We start from the raw sequence: 14,572 nt of genomic DNA, 5'->3' as shown, positions 1-14,572 counted from the left end.
CCCACTGACAGTCCAGATCGTCGTAAAATAACAGCGTGGCCATAGTCGAAGTTGCGCCATGAGCTGATCTCCTTGAGTCGGAGAGCACTCTTGCACCACGAGATTCATCGGATGAAGATCCAGTAATACATTGAGGGCAGCCTGTGGAGTGCTTTTCATGGCACCGGTAATTAAGAGAGATGCCGCTCTTTGAACGGTATTAATCTTGTGGAGAAGGGATGTCTTACTTAATGCATTCCACCATACCAATGAACCATAAGTCAGAATAGGGCGAACTATGGTCGTAAAAATCCAGTGGATGACCTGTGGTTTCAATACCCAACTTTTACCTATGGAGTTATTGCATGAATAAAGGGCTATAAGGCCTCTTGGCACGTTCTCTGACATTCCTTTTCCACGTTAGTTGATGGTCCACGATAAAGCCAAGGTACTTGGCCTCTATGGAGAGCTTTAGGGCCACCCCATCCAGCGTTGGTAGGGTGAATGGTTTGACTTTTCTCTTGTTCGTAAATAGAACCAGCTCTGTCTTAGATGTGTTCACCCCAAGTCCATTGTTGTGTGCCCATCTTGATAAATTGACTAGAGCTCCTTGCATGAGTTCCGATAGCCACAAACGCTAACTTCCCGTTGATCATTATGACCACGTCATCAGCATAAGCTACTGCTTTTATATGTAGTTGGTCAAATTCCTTAAGTATTTCATTAATCACCAGGATCCACAGCAGTGGAGATAGTACGCCACCTTGTGGTGTGCCCCTGTTGACAGACTTCCGAATGGAGGTCTCACCGATATTTGAATTGATTATCCTGCCACTAAGCATTCCATCGATCCAATTGATCAGTGTGGTGGAAACACCTAAGTTCAAGAGTGAATTGTGGATGGATTCGAGTTTGACGTTATTAAAGGCGCCTTCTATGTCAAGAAACGCTGCTAACGTATAATTTGAGCCCATCATATTCCTCTCGATTGAACCAACGACTTCATTTAGTGCAGTCTCCACCGATCTGCCTTAGATGTAGGCGTGTTGGGCAGGACTTAAAACACTGTTTTCAAGCTTGGACCTTATTCCTAGATCAAGCAATCTTTCTTAGTTTTTCAATAGAAAAGTGTGTGACTTGACTTCCCCGCTTTGGGGATGTATGTCACCGTGATCTCCCTCCACAGAACCGGAGTGAGCGATAGACGTAGACAGACACTAAAAATGTGATCCAGGTGTGGAATCAACACTCCAGTGCATTTTGTAGCATTGCAGGGAAGATACCGTCTGGACCATAGAAATGGTGCTATTTAGATCCTTTTCTGTTAGAGAGGGTGCTACTTAGATCATTTTCTGATAGAAAGGGTGCTACTTGGATCCTGTTCTGAAAGGAAGGGTGCTACTTAGATCCTTTTCTGATAGAAAGGGTGCTATTTAGATCTTTTTCTGATAGAAAGGGTGCTACTTGTATCCTTTTCTGATAGAAAGGGTGCTACTTGGATCCTTTTCTGATAGAAATGGTGCTACTTAGATTCTCTTCTGCTAGAAAGGGTGCTACTTGGATCCATTTCTGATAGAAAGGGTGCTACTTAGATCCTTTTCTGATAGAAAGGGTGCTACTTAGATCCTCTTCTGATAGAAAGGGTGCTACTTGGATCCTTTTCTGATAGAAAGGGTGCTACTTAGATCCTTTTCTGATAGAAAGGGTGCTACTTAGATCCTTTTCTGATAGGAAGGGTGCTACTTGGATCCTTTTCTGATAGAAAGGGTGCTACTTAGATCCTTTTCTGATAGAAAAGGTGCTACTTAGATCCTTTTCTGATAGAAAGGGTGTTATTTGGATCCTTTGCTGATAGAAAGGGTGCTACATAGATCCATTTGCGATAGAAAGGGTGCTACTTAGATCCTTTTCTGATAGAAAGGGTGCTACATAGATCCATTTCTGATAGAAAGGGTGCTACTTGGATCCTTTTCTGATAGAAAGGGTGCTACTTAGATCTCTTTCTGATAGAAAGGGTGCTACTTAAATCCTTTTCTGATAGAAAGGGTGCTACTTAGATCTTTTCTGATAGAAAGGGTGCTACTTGGATCCTTTTCTGATAGAAAGGGTGCTACTTAGATCTTTTTCTGATAGAAAGGGTGCTACTTAGATCCTTTTCTGGTTGAAAGGGTGCTACTTAGATCCTTTTCTGATAGAAATGGTGCTATTTAGATCCTTTTCTGTTAGAAAGGGTGCTACTTAGATCATTTTCTGATAGAAAGGGTGCTACTTGGATCCTTTTCTGTTAGAAAGGGTGCTACTTAGATCATTTTCTGATAGAAAGGGTGCTACTTGGATCCTTTTCTGATAGAAAGGGTGCTACTTAGATCTTTTTCTGATAGAAAGGGTGCTACTTAGATCCTTTTCTGATAGAAAGGGTGCTACTTAGATCCTTTTCTGATGAAAATTGTGCTACTTAGATCCTTTTCTAATAGAAACGGTGCTACATAGATCCTTTTCTGATAGAAAGGGCTATATAGATCATTTTCTGATAGAAAGGGTGCTACATAGATTCTTTTCTGATAGAAAGAATGCTACTGAGATCCTTTTCTGATAGAAAGGGTCTACTTAGATCCATTTCTGATAGAAAGGGTGCTACTGATAGAAAGGGTGCTACTTAGATCCTTTTCTGATAGAAATAGTGCTACTTAGATCATTTTCTGTAGATCCTCTTCTGATAGAAATGGTGCTTCTATAGACCCTTTCTAAAAGAAGGGTGGTTCTGCAAAATGACGACTTTCCAGGTATGGGAACAGTAATGGTTCGTGTTAAGTGCTGCGTGTATGGTAGCTGTTTGGGCGACTGCGGGGGAGTCTCGCATTCTGATGATGATGACGACGACTCGCTCGGAGCTTTGTTCACACAGCAGCATACACCCTGTCGCAGTCACTTACATGGACGATTTCTGAACAACCTCTGAGATGTACGCACTGCAGACATCTATTGTATCTCACCGAAATTTGAGTGTGGTGGATGCGGATGCGACAAACATTGGTCCCGGGATGTCCTTCGTCCCGGTAGGGACCAACAGAACCCGGAAGAGGCATTCCGGGATATGCTGCTCCCAACACAGAAAAACGATACGAATACAAACATGTGTACACTGAGGTGGCAGCCGCTGGCCGGAACCTGAGTTTGGTGCGGTTCCCTGTCAATTCGGTATCGAAGAACCACCCACCGCCTTGGAATTGTGAATCAGTTCTTCACTGAAATGGCCAGCGTTGTCTTTAGTATTTGTTATTTTGAAGAACTCTCCCCTAATCATAATTTTTAAAGCAATTGTACATGGGGTCGCATGATCCGTGACACAACTTATACGCCATATGGTCGGTCCTTGTAATTAATTCGTTATTGATTGAAATTAAACAGGAAAAATTCTAATTATCGGTTTCGAATAGAAAATTGCTCTTTATTTAGACTTCCTCAGTCCACATTCCGACTTCGTGACCATTCAGTAAAAACACAACACCTTCACAATCAACAATTACGAGCATATTTTATTTTCAAAGACACAAAAATATGTATTTCAACAACAAATTTCCTTTAGGTATGTATGTAGGTATACAGTATGTATGTAGGTAAGTACATGTAGGATAATGTGCAGATATGCCCCCAAAAAAAGACGTTTAACTACATGAGATAAATTCGTTATAAAAATATTCCATCATTTAAACATCAATAATCAATTAATCAGCTAACCAAAAGAAATGCCGGACTTCTTCCTCGTTGGATGGCCGGCAATGGGGTGGAGTTTTGTCTGGGGCTCCGGAAGATGTCAATGACATACGCAAATCACGCATAGCCTTCATGTTGCGTTCCGTGGCCAGAGACAGATCAATCATGGGACTGGGATAATGGACACCAATGAGACATTCGGCCTTCTCCTGTTCCTCCAAGGGCATGCGCCAGGGTTCGTGACTGTAAAGGGGGAATTTTTTCAAAGTTTTTTTTTGTGTGAATTTCATACTCACATATAAAGCTGTGGCACCCTGGACAATTCGGGTACATATTGTTTGATATAGCTACCGAGGGGATCCAAACGCTTGGCCAAGGCCACGGGACATGTGACCAAAGATGAATCTAGCAAACGTTCAAAAGCCGAGGAACTAACCCACATCCAATTTCCGGCACACACCGACCAGTCAGCATCCAAGAGGTGTTTGAGAAAATATCTCAACCCGTGTTCCCAATTTTGCCACAGTCCCCCACGAGTCAAAAATGTGGCAACTGTATTTCGCAGGGTGTGGTGTAGCCAACCTTCTGCCAACAGTTGACGCATGGCAGCATCAATCAAAGGAAATCCCGTCTGTCCCTCAGTCCAGCGATTCAATTGTTCAATATTCGTGGGAGCCCAGGGAATGGTTAGACATATGGCATTACCTTCCATGCGATCATAGTAGGGATTATTCACCGACATTGTGTAGAAATATTCCCGCCAAATAAGTTGCCCCGTTATGTGGGCACCACCATACATTTGCATACCAAAACCTTCGGCCTGTAGCTGTACCGTTCGAAAGAGATCATGTACATCCCAATAAAATTTTCTCACCGATAAGCAGCCAAAACGCAAATGGGCACTCATCGATTTCGGAGATTCGAGTATGTTTGGAGAGGCTTGGTTGGGTAGATAGCGGCCACAGCGGAAAGCATTCTCTTCGACATTAAGACGTTCACGTAAATGTAGCAACGCCTGGGTTTCGCCACCCGTCCATTTAGTTTTCGCTAAATAGCTTAGTTTTTCGGGAAAAATATTAAATTGTTCGGGAGTAGGGAACTGTGGGATGAAAAATTAGATTTCCTCTTCCATTACTAATACTTCTCTTACCTCTAGGAATCCTCGGAGTTCCTTAATGAGATCATTATCGATTTGTGGAAATTCGACATTTATCCAGTCGGGATCATCGGCCGGTCGTGGAGGCAAGCCTATGACTTGGACGGTGTGCTACAAAAAAGGAAATTAATTTGAATACTTCGAAGCCAGATAATTTTTTTTGTAAAATATCCGAGTGTTTGGTTAGCAGTAGGGAGGGATTAGATTTGTTTATGATCGTGCTTCCCAAAAACTCAAATCACTGTTCTTTCCATTTAATTTACCAAAAACATTTGATAGGTCAACGGCGGTATACCACCATTGGTATCAATAACCGTCTGCGGATCCCATAGGGTATGTGATATTTTCTCAATGGCCTCTATGCCGAGTTCATGGCACATTTTCTTAACCGATTCATCTCTTTCTTTCCAGATGGGTTCACAGTCCTGTTCAAAGCATAATTTATGAATACCAAATTTCTGATGTAAACTTCGAAATATTTGCGGGGGATTTCCTTGAAATAGATACAGGCGACCACCATGACCGCCACTTATGGCACGAAATTGATCGTCGAGATCTTTGAGAGAATCCAAGAGAAATTTAAAACGATTGTAGCCCACACATTTTGTACCTGCAAAATAAGAGGTATTTTCAAATTATGAGGCATCTTGATTGGATGGTTAGTTACTCCTGATCTTCCTCAGACAATAGAAAGTTTTTCTATTTCCTTCTTTTCTCTTATCTACAAACTGAGAATTCCTGTAAATATAATTGTCCAGTGTAATATAAGACAAACTAACAATTCACTTGAGAAGTCATCAGTAGCTCTAACGGAAGTTTTTTTTGTCTAATTATCTCGGCTGTAAAACTGAGCGTAGAATTCTATTCTAGCTAAGGGGTTTACTTAGTCTCTGTAGTCATATTATTCAAATATGTAAATGGTATTATAGCGTATGGAGCGTAACAATACTCAAACGCACCACGTACCGCTTTTGAATATTCGTAGCCGTATATTGAGTACTTACTTTACTTATTAAGTTATTAATAATAGTAAGTAGAGTTGTGCCAAAGGAACTATATGGAACTATCTAGTTCACTTCGCAGTTCCAATGGCCCACATTTTTTCTTTGAACAAACTGCGTATACTTAACAGCACACGTTATCTTTCATGATGTTACTCATACGTTTTGGAACTAGGAACTAGATTACCCAACTCTATTAGTAAGGACTCAATATATTATTAAAAATCCACGAGACTTTGTAGGTACTGTGAAAATATTTTTAAAAATCCACGAGACTTTGTAGGTACTGTGAAAATATTTTTAAAAATCCACGAGACTTTGTAGGTACTGTGAAAATATTTTTAAAAATCCACGAGACTTTGTAGGTACTGTGAAAATATTTTTAAAAATCCACGAGCCTTTGTAGGTGCGATAAAAATATTTTTAAAAATCCACGAGCCTTTGTAGATGCCCTAAAAATATTTTTAAAAATCTACGAGCTTTTGTAGGTGGTCTAAAAATATTTCTAAAAATCTACGAGCTTTTGTAGGTGGTCTAAAAATATTTCTAAAATCCCCGAGCCTTTATAGGTGCTCTAAATATATTTTTAAAAATCCAAGAGCTTTTATAAGTGCCCTAAAAATATTTTTAAAAAATCCACCAGTGGTTTAAGTTACCTAAAAATATTTTTAAAAATCCACAAGCCTTTGTAATTGCGGTAAAAATATTTTCAAAAATCAACGAGCCTTTGTAGGAGCCCTAAAATATTTGAAAATCCACGAGCCTTTGTAGTTGCCCTAAAAATATTTTTAAAAATCCGCGAGAAGTTTAAGGTGGCCTAAAAAATGTTTAAAAATCCACGAGTAATTTTAGGTGCCATAAAATTTTTTTAAAAATCGACGAGTATTTTTAGGTGCCATAAAATTTTTTTAAAAATCCACGAGTAATTTTAGGTGCCATAAAATTATTTTAAAAATCCACGAGTAGTTTAATGTGCCCTAAAATATTTTTAAAAAATCCACCATTGGTTTAAGTTCCCTAAAAATATTTTTAAAAATCCACGAGCCCTTGTAGGTGCGGTAAAAATATTTTCAAAAATCCACGAGCCTTTGTAGGAGCCCTAAAAATATTTTTTTTTTAAATCCACGAGCCTTTGTAGTTGCCCTAAAATTAATTTTAAAAATCCGCGAGTAGTTTTAGGTGGCCTAAAAAATTTTAAAAATCCACGAGTAGTTTTAGGTGCCCTAATATATTATTAGTTTAAGGTGCCCTAAAAATATTTTTAAAAAATCCACCAGCGGTTTAAGTTCCCTAATAATATTTTTAAAAATCCACGAGCCTTTGTAGGTGCTGTAAAAATAGTTTTAAAAATGCACGAGCCTTTGTAGGTGCTGTAAAAATAGTTTTAAAAATCCACGAGCCTTTGTAGGTGCTGTAAAAATAGTTTTAAAAATGCACGAGCCTTTGTAGGTGCTGTAAAAATAGTTTTAAAAATGCACGAGCCTTTGTAGGTGCTGTAAAAATAGTTTTAAAAATCCACGAGCCTTTGTAGGTGCTGTAAAAAAAGTTTTAAAAATCCACGACCCTTTGTAGGTGCTGTAAAAATAGTTTTAAAAATCCACGAGCCTTTGTAGGTGCTGTAAAAATAGTTTTAAAAATCCACGAGCCTTTGTAGGTGCTGTAAAAATAGTTTTAGAAATCCACGAGCCTTTGTAGGTGCTGTAAAAATAGTTTTAGAAATCCACGAGCCTTTGTAGGTGCTGTAAAAATAGTTTTAAAAATCCACGAGTAGTTTTATGTGACATAAAAAAATTTTTAAAAATCCACGAATAGTTTCAGGTGCCCTAAAATATTTTTAAAATCCACGTGTAGTCTAAGGTGCCCTTAAAATCCAAGAGCCTTTGTAGTTGCCCCAAAATAATTTTAGGTCACATACAAAGGCTCATGGTTTAAAAAAATTGGGCACTCAAACTACTGGTGGATTTTTAGAAATATTTTTAGGGCACCTACAAAAGCACGCAGATTTTTAAAAATATTTTTACCGCAAGTACAAAGGCTCCAGAATTTTTAAAAAATATTTTTATCGCGCCTACAAAGACTCGAAAATTTTGCAACCTGGACTGGCTGCGTCCATAATTAATCAGGACACAGGTGAGTGGTATTAGCTAGACATCCAAATAAATGCAGTGGGTGCGATAACTTACGCAATGAGTACTCGATTTGACCGAAACTTTGTACATCGAAGATGTTCTGTATAGAACTACATCTTTGATTACGTCCTTCATAAAAGTTCTACATTTATACAGCCTGCGCAACCGCATGAGTATGGATGCTGTTCAAGCCTGTCTGAAAGGTTGGTTGGTCTGGACGTTTTCGCCAGATCACGAAGATATCTATTGACGTGCCTTAGTGTGGGAGGCCTGTCCACTAGATCAGCGATACTTCTACTTTTCGGGGTGTCATTGTGTGAGTGCATGCTTTTTTAATTGGTTGAATTGTGTGTGTGTGGAGAGAGAAGCATTCACTGTGAGCACGTGGGCGCTCTCTTGCCTAACGCTGCACTAGATAGCGGCAGGGATGCTCACGACAGTAACACCCAAGCAGGTACTGCATCGACAATATCTTATTGTGTTGATGTACCGATAAAATCTTTGTCTCCTCATGAAGATTGGCCACTGGTGTCATGAGGAGGCACCCTGTTGCAGTCTTCAGGCCGGAATTCTGGGAAGGTTTTAATATTCTTTTACTGCGTAGGGCTAACTTTTGCATACCACATTAGCGCCGCATAGCTCACCACAGACCGCCCTATTGATTTGCTGCTGCTGTGCTGCCGGCCAGCGACTTGAGAACCTTGTTCCTACTACTGACCTTGTAACAATTAGCTGTGGATTGTGCGGACGACTTAGACATGCTGTGTCGAACGTTACACTCAATATCTTGGGGTAGTTAGTGGTCGGAATCAGGACACAATTGACCAATATGTTCAGTCGGAGCCTCATTTCAGCCGTCCATGTGGTGAGCATTGTGGTAGTGGATTTAGCGGCAGAATTATCATATTGCTTAGATGGAAGAACTGCACTAAGTCAGCATAAACTTCTACATACTTTTAGACTATTACATATAATTCAAAAAATGAGTTAGAGAATCGCGCTACAGGTACAAAGTTTTAAAATTTGTCCCCTATAAAAAAGAAAGTTGACCCAAAATGTAGAAGGTTATATAAAACACCTGGAGGTAATTTTATGTACAGAAATGAAACAGGGTGCATGATGTCGAGATATTTTATCAGATCCAAGAACTAAACGTATACGGTTATCTGTATACAGATAACATGTCAAAATCGCGCCATGTGCACACCAGAAGTGTCGTATAACAGGGTGCTTTGGCATAATACCACCTGTAAACCTATATATAACCACGTAAAACTAGTATTTTTGCAAATATGTTTAAATTCTTATCGGACCCGATCAGCTTATGTAATCTAAATTCCGGGACTCTAATCTGGACTCTAGCCTATTAAATATCGAATAAAGCCTTGGTATTTAACAATTATCCTTAGAGCATACGATCCCAAAAGATATTTTAATTTATTTATATAACTGGTTTCCTTTACGATGTCTCAAAAAAAAAAAAAAAAAATAATAATAATTTCTTCAGATTTTGAATCAAATTTTCTCAGTTGCAAATGTTTTGAGCAGAACCAAAAGTGAGTTCGAGCTTTGTTTTGTATATTTTTGTAAAATAAGTGCAATTTTTGCAAATTAATTTTTAAATCATTAAAAGGGACATACTCGTAATAAACAATCAATCTACAAAAATATTTGCATTTCAAACCCATAAACTACCTCAGAAGTATATAAAATATGAACTAGTCATTCAAGTTGCATATGTTTTGAGCTGCTCTGTAGGTCTATAACGGTACCTCCCGATTATCGGTATTTTGAGGATTTTATCTACATTTTTGACCGAACTACCTGTAATTTTACATTTGAATATCCTAGTGGTCTCAAAATATCTACAAAAAAATGTTCAACATAGGTCATGTTTTGGTATAGCCCCGTCATATGGGGCTCTCATATTAATGTACCGCCCGATCGAAGACATTTTTTGATACATTTTCTGATTTTATCTAGGCATTTGGGTATCCGAGTTCAAACAATTTATCCTCTTAAAATTGTGAACTGAAAGAAAACTAACGAATATTTTGTGGTGGAGGGTAAAACAAGTAACGAAGGTATATACACTTTCATATGGGCAAAATGTGCCTCATCGAAATAATGGTTTTAGACCCCAAGTATGTTTGGACGAAATCTGTTTCAGACAATTTGGTGTCGATTTAGCAATGTCCGTCTGTCTGGCTGGTGCGCACGATAACTCTCGAACGGATCAATCGATTCGGTACGAAATTTGGCTTTCGTAATATTTTGGCCAAACTTAGTTTAAGTTCGAAGATGAGTTATATCGGTCCACTCCTTCGGAAAATTTGTGCGCATGATAACTCATGAAGGGAGTAACCGATTTGGTCCATACTTTTCACATCGTGAATCGCTTTGATTTTTGTTTTAGCATCTTGTATTTACTGCCCCCCATACGACGTTACAAGTTTCATCAGGGGGAAGTCCATACTTCCTGAGAAAATAGCCTGAAAGTTGCAGAAAACCCCTATGACACCGTGTGAGGTGGTTGGAGCGCAAGATAACTCTCGAACGGATCTGCCGATTTGATCCAAAACTTGGCCTTAGTAATATTTTGTCCAAACATAGTTTAAGTTCGAAGATAAGCCATATCGGTCCACTCCTTCAGGTACCTCTCCCACAAAAGTTCAAAAATGTTCGGAAAAATTGTTCGTACGGTAACTCTTGAAGGGAGTGGCCGAATTGGTCCATACTTTACACATCCTAATATATCTACCAGATATAGGTCAGGTTCAAATGTGGACTATATTTGTGGACTCCATCCGGTACCTCCCATACAAAATTTGGGATAAGTTCACTTTAAGACCTGATATGGAATCACTTTGATTTTTGTTGAAGCAACTTGCATTCGCTGCCTCAATTACGATGGTAAATGTTTTTTCAGGGGCAAGTCCATACTTCTTGAGCAAACAGCCCGAAGGGTGTAAAAACCCCCTATGGTACCATATGTAGTGGCTGGAGATCCATTCTTTTTAGTATCTCCTCCGGAAAACTTTTGATCTTTAATCCTAATCAACATTTTTGTCGGTTCTAACGCACAAAATTTTAAAAACCGCCTAAATACATACGTTTTTTGGTATAAAATTGTTTCAATATGCACAGGCTGAGGGTATATCTCTGTCGGCAAAGCCGACTGATACTTGTTTACTTGTCTTTTTTATACCCTCCACCATAGTATGGAGGGTATATTATGTTTGTTTTTCCGTTTGTAACGCATTGAAATAATCATTTGCGACCCTATAAAGAATATATGTTCTTGGTCAGGGTAAAATTCTGAGTCGATCTATGCATGTCCGTCCGTCCGTCCGTCCGTCCGTCCGTCTGTGGTAATCACTCCAGCATGCACAAAAATGGAGATAGGACGCTGAAATTTTGGGAAGATGCGTCTTTTGTTTGCAGGCAGGTCAAGTTCGATGATGGGCTATATCGGTCCCCGTTTTCGTATAGCCCCCATATAACGGTACCGTCTGATTTCAAGTATTTTGACGTTTTTAGTCACATTTTCAAATCAAATTGGCTATAATTTGTCATATGAGGTTCCTAGTGATCAACAAACTTATATTCCAAAAACTATGGGCATAGGTCCATGTTTTGGTGTAGCCCCCATATAACGGTACCTCCAGATTTTCGGTATTTTGAGGATTTTAGCTACAATTTTTAACCAAACTAGCTGTAATTTGACATTTGACGTTCTCAGTAGCCACGAAGCTTCTCCACCAAAAATCGTCTATATAGGTCCATGGTTTGGTATAGCCCCCATATAACGGCACCTCCCGATTTTCGGTATTTTGAGGGTTTTAGCAGCAATTTTAAGCCGAACTAGCTGTAATTTGACATTTGAGGTTCTCAGTGAGCACAAAACTTCTCCACCAAAAATCATCTTGGTATAGCCCCCATATAACGGTACCTCACGATTTTCGGTATTTTGAGGAATTTAGCTAACATTTTTAACCGAACTAGCTGTAATTTGACATTTAAGGTTCTCAGTGGTCACTAAACTTCTCCACCACAAATCGTCTGTATAGGTCCCTATTTTGGCATAGCCCCCATATAACGGTACCTCCCGATTTTCGGTATTTTGAGGGTCTTACCTACATGGTTTGATGGAACTACCCGTAGTTTGACTTTTGAGGTTCCCTGTATTTATAAAACTTTTCCACCAAACTTTGTAAAGATAGGTCGACACTTTGATATACCCCATAGGTGGTACCTTTCACCTGGCTAAACACATTTTTTAGATTAGATTAGATAATTTAGACATTTGGGTTATTCCACCTAAAATTGTGAAAGGAAACTAATTATTCAATTTTAGTTAAGACTTTTTTATGGTGGAGGGTATAAAAAGTTCGGTCCGGCCGAACTTAACGATTTTTTACTTGTTTTAATTTCACTGTGCAAAACAAAATCTTTTTTGGACCTCACAATGACTTTAGTTTCTTTAGTAGGGCCGATTGCACTTAGTTTGTTCATATTTCCCTTCTGGGTGGGGGTGGTGTAAACCGCTGTAACCGATTGAACACAACTTCTTTGGTGGGTTAGATTATTTACACTATATTGACAACACTGGCCATTGGCATAGCTAAAACAAGCAACCTACCCGCACTTTCGCCATCAAATATAAAGACCGGCAGCAATTTTATGCCTCTGCTTTTATCTGAAATAGCTTCTAGCAAGGCTGGATTATCGTGTAAACGTAGACCATGGCGGAACCAATGGATATTCACAGACATTCCTGTGTTCCACTAAATCAATCAATCAACCAATCAATGCAAATTAAGAACTTAATTAATTATTCCTTGTTGTTGTTCTTCCCTTCCTGATTTGATTCGAGTTGTTGATACTTGTTGGCTGTTGTATTTTCCACTTGCGAATAGTTTTTGTTTTGTTTTGAAAAGAACAGAAAATAAAACTTTTTTTGTGCTCAGCTACAACTTGAGACGATTTGCCGTAGTCCGACTGACCGCGTTAACTGACAACTGGCAAATGTACTCACAGTTGAACTGGAAACGTTTTGGTAAACTAAAATTTTATACTTTTGATTTGCTGTTCTATGAGAGTCTCAACTAAGCTACAACAACAATTAGTTATTGTAATCGTTGTTGTTATTATTGCTCGGGTGGGAAACTAGAAGAGGAGAAGGGTTCTAAATGTGAAAATGCATTTTGCCGGCATCTGTGTGTGGTACGTGTGTTTGTGTTTGTTGAGTTTATGCACCCAACCCCCTGACTTCCCCTAACCAAGCGAGTACCACCCCTGCTAGACGAGAATAAAGCTTGTCTCTCATAGCTTGCTATTGTATCGAGTAGATTTGTGAATAGTTTGTTCATTGTTTCTGTTAACCACTTGTTGTTGTCAGGTGGTTAGGGTTGATGTAGTGAGGTGTCTGTTCCAGACACATTTTGGGTATTGTGCGGGTTTAAGGTATGGCAATGCTACAACAACTGATGTCTATGTATAAACAATATTGAAATGTTTTATTGACGTCAATTTTTGGATAGGTTTTTGACGTATCTCTGTTTTGGATATAAAAACTCGCAAACATGGGTCGAAAAATTAATCATCGGATGAGGGGGTTTTTCAACCACCAAAAATGCTACCTTCGTGCTTTTTTTTATACCCTCCACCATAGTATGGAGGGTATATTAAGTTTGTTTTTCCGTTTGTAACGCATTGAAATACTCATTTGCGACCCTATAAAGTATATATATATTCTTGATCAGGGTAAAATTCTAAGTCGATCTGAGCACGTCCGTCCGTCCGTCCGTCCGTCCGTCCGTCCGTCCGTCTGTGGTAATCACTCTAGCATCCACAAAAATGGAGATAGGACGCTGAAATTTTGGGAAAATGCGTCTTTTGTTTGCAGGCAGGTCAAGTTCGATGATGGGCTATATCGGTCCACGTTTTGGTATAGCCCCCATATAACGGTACCCCCCGATTTGCGGTATTTTGACGTTTTTAGCTACATTTTTAGACCGATTTAGCTATAATTTGACATCTAGGGTTCTTAAGTATCAATAAACTTATATAACAAAAGTTGTGGACATAGGTCCACGTTTTGGTATAGCCCCCATATAACGGTACCCCCCGATATACGGTATTTTGACGTTTTTAGCTACATTATCAGACCGATGTAGGTATAATTTGACATTTAGGGTTCCTAAGTGTAAATAAACTTATATATTAGAAGTTGTGGACATAGGTCCACGTTTTGGTATAGCCCCCATATAACGGTACCCCCCGATTTGCGGTATTTTGACGTTTTTAGCTACATTTTCAGACCGATGTAGCTATAATTTGACATTTGGGGTTCTTAAGTGTCAATAAACTTATATAACAAAAGTTGTGGACATAGGTCCACGTTTTGGTATAGCCCCCATATAACGGTACCCCCCGATTTACGGTATTTTGACGGTTTTAGCTACATTTTTATACCGATTTGGCTATAATTTAACATTTAGGGTTCTTAAGTAATAATAAACATATATAACAAAAGTTGTGTAAATAGGTCCACGTTTTGGTATAGCCCCCATATAACGGTACCCCCCGAT

General features: G+C 39.0%; 1 protein-coding gene across 2 annotated transcripts; it reads right to left on the bottom strand.

Moving 5' to 3' along the window:
• Window positions 1-3,488: 3,488 nt before the first annotated feature.
• On the bottom strand, window positions 3,489-13,031 carry cry (circadian regulator cryptochrome). Of its 2 annotated transcripts, XM_073987659.1 has the most exons (6): window positions 12,622-13,031; window positions 5,113-5,459; window positions 4,844-4,960; window positions 3,990-4,792; window positions 3,718-3,936; window positions 3,489-3,648 (listed from the first exon to the last, which is right to left on the bottom strand). In XM_073987659.1, the coding sequence occupies exons 1-6, from the start codon at window positions 12,752-12,754 to the stop codon at window positions 3,645-3,647; spliced, it is 1,623 nt and encodes a 540-aa protein (XP_073843760.1). In that variant the 5' UTR covers window positions 12,755-13,031; the 3' UTR covers window positions 3,489-3,644. The 2 variants fall into 2 exon arrangements, with proteins under 2 accessions (XP_073843760.1, XP_073843751.1); XM_073987650.1 differs by having other exon boundaries at window positions 3,489-3,936; window positions 12,622-13,015.
• Between the last annotated feature and the right edge of the window lie 1,541 nt (window positions 13,032-14,572).

Source organism: Musca autumnalis, unplaced genomic scaffold, assembly GCF_047663935.1.
Source record: "Musca autumnalis isolate F117 unplaced genomic scaffold, ASM4766393v1 scaffold_1, whole genome shotgun sequence".
In the NCBI taxonomy this organism is placed as follows: domain Eukaryota; kingdom Metazoa; phylum Arthropoda; class Insecta; order Diptera; family Muscidae; genus Musca; species Musca autumnalis.
The sequence above is the reverse complement of the archived record's forward strand: the minus strand, read 5'-3'. Positions and strand labels throughout refer to the sequence as shown.

Coding starts and splice junctions, on each gene's coding strand:
- cry (XM_073987650.1), bottom strand. CDS start 12,754: ATGTCTGTGAATATCCATTGGTTCCGCCATGGTCTACGTTTACACGAT. Junction 5,460..12,621: donor ATTTGATGGCGAAAGTGCGG/GTAGGTTGCTTG, acceptor CTTATTTTGCAG/GTACAAAATGTGTGGGCTAC. Junction 4,961..5,112: donor TGACCTATCAAATGTTTTTG/GTAAATTAAATG, acceptor CCTTTTTTGTAG/CACACCGTCCAAGTCATAGG.